The sequence below is a fragment of the Corvus brachyrhynchos genome, unplaced genomic scaffold (assembly GCF_000691975.1).
Source record: "Corvus brachyrhynchos isolate BGI_N302 unplaced genomic scaffold, ASM69197v1 scaffold200, whole genome shotgun sequence".
Classification (NCBI taxonomy): domain Eukaryota; kingdom Metazoa; phylum Chordata; class Aves; order Passeriformes; family Corvidae; genus Corvus; species Corvus brachyrhynchos.
In genome coordinates this window covers 69,279-77,014 of record NW_008236184.1, presented here as the reverse complement: position 1 = coordinate 77,014, position 7,736 = coordinate 69,279, and the positions used below count along the sequence as shown (strand labels likewise).

The following is a 7,736-nucleotide window of genomic DNA, read 5'->3' as shown; positions in this document are numbered from 1 at the left end:
TTACCATGTCACCTAATATCATGGCAAGGAAGCAAGTAAATAATACCTTCACTTTTCATTTGAAGTCCAACAAAAGACAAACAATGCTGTCTTACCTCTTGGACAGAGCTGTTTTGTGTATACAAACCTGACACTTACCTGTAGAGGAGACACTGGTGTAACAATCCAACCTGCCTCCAGGCTGCTTCTGTTTGGGCAAAGCAGGCTCCTGGTAGGGCCCAGGAGACAGGGAACAACAAAGTCACAGAAAGCTGTGGGGAGCAAGTCCCTGGACAATGTGCAGAAGGAAGGAGAAACCGTGTACCTGCCAAACTGCACTTCACAGCAGTGGACTTGGCCCTGCCCTTGAACAGGAGAACCAGTACCTACAGAACTGACCAGTCTGAAAAGAGGAGATAGTCTTGCCTGTGCCAGCACTGTGAATATGGGAGATGGTCAACATTTCAGGCAAATCCTCTTTTAAACACCAGGGCAGCTTCTTCAATTATCAGCAATACTGAGGCCATTCTTTTGAAGCTGAAGTCCATTGTAGATTGTACCATAAGACTGGTTGGCCAGGTGCTGTAACACTTACTTTGATAAACAGCAGGGAATATGAGACTCTGAGAGCAGGGTGTCAGAGGGGAAGAGATTATCTTTTTACAGGGAGAATTTAATTATCTTTATTAGCAATTATCATTATCCTCAATTTGTAAACAGCAGCTGAATGCAAAGGCCTTAATCAGGTCAAAACTCTGTTGCATGCAGACTTTTACAAACTGCAATATGTTACAGCCTGACAGAAGGACACACAAAATGTGTCAGGCCACATGAGGACAGAAAAAAGCAGAAGGTAATGAAATGGGAGGTTGCTTTAGCCCAAAGTAGTCATTGGTGAGAAAGAGCAAGCTCCTTCCCTGTCTGCCAGAGCTTGGCTACCGAGACCAACATTTGGCCATAGACATATATGTCAGAGTTAACAGATGCTCATCATCACTCACATGCCACCTTCCAGGCATGCTCTAATCTCCAGGAATGCTCCCTGGCCTAAGAGCTGGCCTCCCTAGAAAGCTCCCTCAGGGATAAAAGCCTTGTTGCCAGGATTCCATATACAAGGTTCAGGCTGGTGTCCTAGGGAATATATGGTCTACCAAACTTCCACCATGGTGACTGTATTTCCTGCTCCATACACACTGAAAAATTGCATCATTTTGCATGTAGGGGTGAGGAAGTTCACTTGTCAGCAGGACCTAAATGGCAGGGGTTTGCCCCCCTCACATGGTGGCACAAGAGTAAACAGCTTTTCTTCATTCCCATCCTGCTGCTATTCATCCCCAATAGTAAATGCGTAGGGATCAAAAAACCCTCTTCCCTTGCCCTCCTCCCATCTTTTCCCCTAGCTGATCTAAATGAGGAAAAAGGGAATAGTGAGAATGGCTGCAAATTTTGGAAAAGGCTTGATGGCCTCACATGTATTGAAAGAGATGAAAGTAGGAAGTAAAATGAAATGAGCATTCAGTGGCCATTTATACTTCCTCCAAGGTTCATGTCAGGGCAGCCCTAGGCAGACATGAGCTAATCCCTCTATTAGTAAACTGCTTTCAAGTTGACAAGACTCCTGGCTCAGTATCAAATGACCTCAGCTGATGTTCAGGCACACCTGTATCCCCAGAGCACATGGATGAACTGGGGGGCCTGTTTACCACCAACCTCACTCAATGCTCCTGCCAAGATTTGTGAAGCCTGAGAATGCAACAGCTCCATTTATCAGTGCCCCTGTGCTCCGGCAGCCTCTGCAGTGCTCTCTGGTTTCTGTTCACCTCAGCCATCCCTGGAGGAAAGTGCCCCTACTCACAGCTCCAGAATGAGGACCACGTCTGTCTTGTTCTCGTAGATGTCGTGCAGCTTGACGATGTTGGCGTGCAGGATCTGCTGCAGGATGCTGACCTCTCGCTCGATCTCCTCCCGGCTCACCCCGCGCCGGCTGGCCCGGCTCTGGCGCTTCTTGATGAACTTGGCAGCGTATTCCACACCGGTGCTTTTCTCTCGACATTTCTTCACTATAGCGAACTGGCCACTGCGAGGACAAGGAGATAACAAAAATGCTCTTAAGGCTTTCACATAATCACAGCTTCCCAAAGAAGCCAGTCCTACACAAAGCCTGATCCTGCAAGCCCTGAGCAGCACTGCTAAGCATTACTAAGCTTGTTCTTGGTACAAGAGTGAGGACTGTCAGGACTCTGCAGTCAAAGGCAGTAGAGCATAACAAGGTAACCTCCTACTGTGTCTGAAATTTAGCAAAACCAAACAATGTCTGACAAAAGAGAGTTACAACCTCTAAAAAACAGTTCATGTTTAAATGAATAAGATCTGCCTCAAAAAGTTTAAGTTACCACTCCTTCACTTGGTAACGCTTACAGCATTCAAGTCTGCAACACAGCACTGGGTGTTCTGAAAGGACACACACACATTAAAATATTTGTCTTAAGAATAGTCCCTAGAGAAGTACTCAAAGGAATGATAACTCTTTGGAAATGCAAAACTGGCCTCCAGTAACCAATTTTCAAAAAAAAAAAAAAAGGTTTATTCATATTTATGCATTCATTTGATAATTTAGCTGTAAATGTAACTAGAGTAAGCACAGGTTTCTCACTGCACCTCAAGGACAAAGAACTTCCCCCTGTACCAAATAGTACAGTGACTGCATTAAGGTCAAAAGGCATGTACTTGCAAACTGCTAATAAAGTTTTCCTCACTGTGGCTCCTAATGTAGTCCAACTGCAAAATTCCTGCCTTATCTCCTAGGAATTGGCAGATCTCCAGTCCCAGAATACACACTCAGTACCAGGTACTTCCTTATTCAGGGCATTATATCCAGATTTGGAAGGAAAAGACTCATCTTACAGGTAACCTTAACCTTTAGCTACTGTGATTTTATCAGACAGGATCTCTTTATAAGAATCACAAACTCGTTAAGTGCATTCCCCCCCCCCCCCCCCCCCCCCGCCACATACCACACAGTATAAGCACTGAGCTGTTATTGTTTTCAGTATTATTGTATCATTCACTGGCTTGGTAAATGAGAAATGCAAGTAGCTGGTATTTAAATTATGCAGCATACACAACAATTATATTCAGCATCTCATTAGATGCTGTACTCAGTGCTTCATTAACACACACATCTGACTGGAGTCTGTCTTAAACATACAAAGGCAAAGAAATTAAAAATTAAGGCTGTTGCTTGGTGCTCAATTGCTCTCAAAGGCTCACACCCTATAGCAGAGGGAGCCTCTCATTTCAAAGAGTTCAGACAAATGCCAGGCAGCCTGACATACTTCTCTTAGGTTTTCATTTTCATACGTATCCTAAACCCTTCTCAGGAGAGAGGCAGGAACAGATGGGACAAGTGTACTTATCCCTTTAGGAATAATCATTCACAAATGGAATCGAGACTGTGGCCATTTGTCACATGCATTAATTGATTCATATTTCTCCTGCTTTTATCATTACCTCCAAACCCTAGAGAAATTCCCACTACAAAATCCCCAAACTTGCCTTAGACATTCTTTAAGAAACAGAGTTTGTTTTGTAGCGCTGCGAGCTGCTTGTGTAAAACATCATGGGTTTCATGTTTTTCTTGTTTGATCATATTTTGCAAGACATGCATCTTGCTTGGTCCAGACTTTCTGAAGAAACATGGTATTAATGTTCCTGTGCTTGTTTCCTTGAATTCTCTCTGGGAAAAATTTTGTCAAAGTTCGGGAGAAAATATTTTTTTATGAGTGCTGATTACGGGAACAAACACAGTTACTTTTGCATTTAGAAATTCCAGTGATACTGTAGATTTTGTACATTTCTGTTTATGCAAAAGCTTACAAAAGTAGTAATGACACATCATAGGAATTCCTGTCTTCTCCTTTGACATAAATAATTGTCCCAGACTGCAACTATCTCAGTACCAACTCCCTTGTAAACTACTATTACTCCCCTGCATGTGTGGCCACCAACATACACCGTTCCTGCTCCTGTCCCAGCCTTCATGCCATTTCCTATCTCCCTCAAAAACAGGCTTTTGCAGACAAGTCTTTACTTGGACAGCTTGTGACTGAGGAGAAGAGGTTGCAAGCCATAGGGAGTAATACAAATGCACAATTTCTTAGCCTGGGACATTTAAGACAGTTACAATGCAATTACCAATGAAGAGCTCATGGAGACCCATTCAGCTGTGAAACAAGTGGATGCCTCACTGGCATTTTACAGTCACAGTCAGACACTTTGGATTTCTTGTTAACTACCGAGATCGTAAGGTCAGGACCAAGACAACAGTGTTTTTGTGCCTCCTCATGCATCTGCATTCAGACCATAAGAATAAAACAGTAACAGCTTCCAAAACTTTTGACCTAGGCCAGGAAAAAACCAGAAGAAAGGAAAGTATGTCTCCCTGCCACCTAAGCTGACAGCACTGAGAAATGAAGCTATTTAGATAATTTCACATGGGGCATTTGTACCTGACCTTAGACTTGAAACTAAATTTCTCAGCTCAGATTTCAGCCAAAGACCTTGCCAGAATTCATGGGTTTTAGTACATGACTGAAATGAAGACGACTTGGATCATGAACAGCAATATTTACAACACACACAGGATAAGCTCAGAGGCTGAAACTTCTGCATAGAGCCTACCTGGACCTCAGTAAAGCCTCTGACACTGTCCCCCACAGCATTCTCCTGGAGAAACTGGCTGCACATGGCTTTGACATTGAACTTTGAAGTCTTTTCCAAACTTAATGATACTACAATTCCTAATTTTTAAAATTTTTTTTCCAAGAAGTTACATTTGTTCCCTTCCAGAAATATTTTCGACAGCTGTACAAGAGCCTTGTCACACACTGAGCATAGGCTGTCCTCAATTGTGGAAGCAGCTCACAAGTATGAACAATAGCAGCTGCATCCTGTCAGTTACAATATAATTAGGTACAACATCAAATCTGTCCATCATTAAGGATGGCATTTATGCCAGCAATGAACACAACCTATCATTTGCATTGCTACTATCATGTAGGAGGTTTGTCACTGAATAAGAACACAGAGACAATATTACTGGGTGGTTTTGGAGTCTATTTTCAGAAGCATGCTTTAGAAGAGCACAAGTTCAGCTCATTTAATCATTGTGCACTTCACGAGAGGATGTGGAAAAAATGCGGGAAGAGAGAAGCTGCACAATCTGGAATAACATGACAACTTCTTGCTCTTTGTCAAAGATTCCTTTTAATACAGATTCTGGAGGGTAATGCTCTGGGGAAGAATGTTACTTGAGAGGAAGAGCAGTGCAGCTGCCAGTCTGGAATGCCCCAGTGCCTAGCAGTGCTGCTGCTCCAGAGCTTTAGAATAAAGAGAGCCGTTAAGCAACTGCTTGCACAGGTATAGGTTTATTCCAGTCTTCCTCCAACGTTCCTGAAACACTGCATGGCTCAGGAGCTCTTCTCAAAACACTGAAAATATGTAAACAAAGCACTGAGATGACAGTAGAGGTTACCTGTACTGTAAGGCTCAGTCAGGCTTTCTGAGGCCTGAGTGGGGAGAAGTCAGGAAGGTGATTCTGCCATTTGAGAAGAGCAAACCACTTCTTCCCCAAATACCAAACATATGTTTCCCTTCCAACATGTTCAGTCTATTTCTTTATGTTCATATTCAACTTCATTTCATTCAGTAAAGAATTCTAAAAAATATGATGATAATGATGTAGTTGTTAAGACTTGAAATTCCCATAAAAGACATATATGTGATCACATTGACCAGATACACTTTACACTGAAATATGCTTTCAACAAGTTCTTTGAAAAATAAATGAACCTGGCAAAGGACAGTGCTCTGGCATTCTGCCAGTCAAGAGGTGACACAACTCCCTATACAAGCCAGGACAATTTACTTAGGAACAGATTTGGAAGGGATTTTAGGCAGCCTCCCACTGACTTTAACAGTAATTAGGTTCCTACACGCTTGATGAAAAATAACACCTTGGTCCTTCTGTACCTATTTTCCCGAAGTCTGTAATGCTACTGGAAAATGAAATAACATTATATGGGGTAAGGATAAAAATTAAATTCATGTCTCTAGTTATCACTAGAAGTGCAATTATAATCTTTCATATTTTATTCACTAGGTGTTCCTGCACAAGAATACATGACCTGAAAGGAAGCTAAAATAAAACCTAACAGCACCTAAACTAGTTTTTAACTGCTTAAATTCACAGGCACTACTGCAAATGCATGATAGCCTAAAAATACTAAAAACATATTATGAAATCATCATGTACATATGTCTGAATTAATAGACATAAATATAACCACAATAACAGTGTTTAGCCAACCTGAACACAGGGCTTCTCTACATTTGAGGCTGGTATGTTAAGTTCAGCGAAGAGGGTAATTCATTCTCAGTTACATCAATTGTTATTATGTAAACAGTTTTGTTCCTCATGCCTTTTTGCCACTATTAAATTTGGATTGGTTTTAACTGGTCATCTCAAGCTTAGAAAGTCTGCATCGTATTACTTTTCCATCTTTTTAACTCCTATTTCTTTTTCTTGGAAAAAATACACTAATAATTTTATCCATGTATGGTTGTATTTTTTGCTAATTTCCAAAGCAAAGCCCTGGAGAATTCTTCCTGAATTTGAGGAAAACATATTTCTCAGCCTTTTTTTTTTCCAAGTGATTAGAGCAATTGCTCAACCGTAGTTTTACTAAGCTAAATACTCTCCCCCCGCTTTGCTTACACTTCAGAGATGACTTCTGCTATTTGTAACTGCACTTCATGCTCTTCCCAGCAGAGAGGACAGGAGTCTGCTGGGGAACAACACTGAGAATCCATTTTTATGCTTTCAGTTCATTTATGAAACACAGTTCAACCATGCAAGGTTCACAAAATATATGCATAAAAGCACTTCGCTAGAGGGTTTTTGCAGGAAGACTGTGGTCACAACTATGAAGATGTAAAAGCCTTCTGTAAATGACAATAATTTGCAGTACATTTTTATTTTTTATAGACTTTTTGTTTTAGACTAAACCAGGATTTTGGTACAGCAGAAATTTAATCACAGCATTTATAAAGAAATTCGAGTAGGATAGTTGAAACAGCAAACCAGCAATTCTATGGCAAGGTTACCGAAGGGAAATTATCTCACTGCTTCCGTAAGGCTTTCTGGAATGAAACTAAAAAAAACCCCAAAATCATCTTCTGTTAAATCCTCTGATTACACCTCTTGCAACTTCATAAAGAGTTTTAAGAATAAAACTGCCACAAATGTCACTGTACTTCTGTTTAAGCTTCAAATAAAATTGAATTTTGGTTTACATGTTTGCTTTCCTTTTTCCCCTCAAAAAAATGCAACAGATGTGGTTACCTCTCCTAAAGCAACTACACAGAACCTAAACTACCAGATGCCAGATTATACCAGAATGATCCAAAACTTTTTTTAATAGAGCATTTAACAGGAATTTTGCTTGACTACTAAAAAGTAGTAGAAAGAGGAAAAAAAAAAATCAGCCGCAACTTTTAAACACACTGGCATTTTCACTCACATCTCATGTTTTACTGACTGTGTAGTGCTCTAGAGCACAGTGACTTTAGAGGAGAAGTTTCAATATTCCTGAAGGGAAGTGCTGAGCACCTTTGGACATATCCTGTCTCTGATAAAGTCACTGTCTGGCACCTTTGATCCACATTTCTCTAAACTCACACAAAGGTAACCAACACAC

General features: G+C 41.0%; 1 protein-coding gene across 3 annotated transcripts in view; it reads right to left on the bottom strand.

Moving 5' to 3' along the window:
* DAPK2 (death associated protein kinase 2) overlaps positions 1-7,736 on the bottom strand; it is a 42,038-nt gene that overhangs the window by 28,062 nt on the left and 6,240 nt on the right. For all 3 annotated transcript variants that reach the window (XM_017737202.1, XM_008636714.2, XM_017737197.1), the window contains exon 2: positions 1,835-2,056. In XM_017737202.1, coding sequence (XP_017592691.1) covers positions 1,835-2,056 — 222 coding nt within the window. The remainder of the gene's footprint in view (positions 1-1,834; positions 2,057-7,736) is intronic.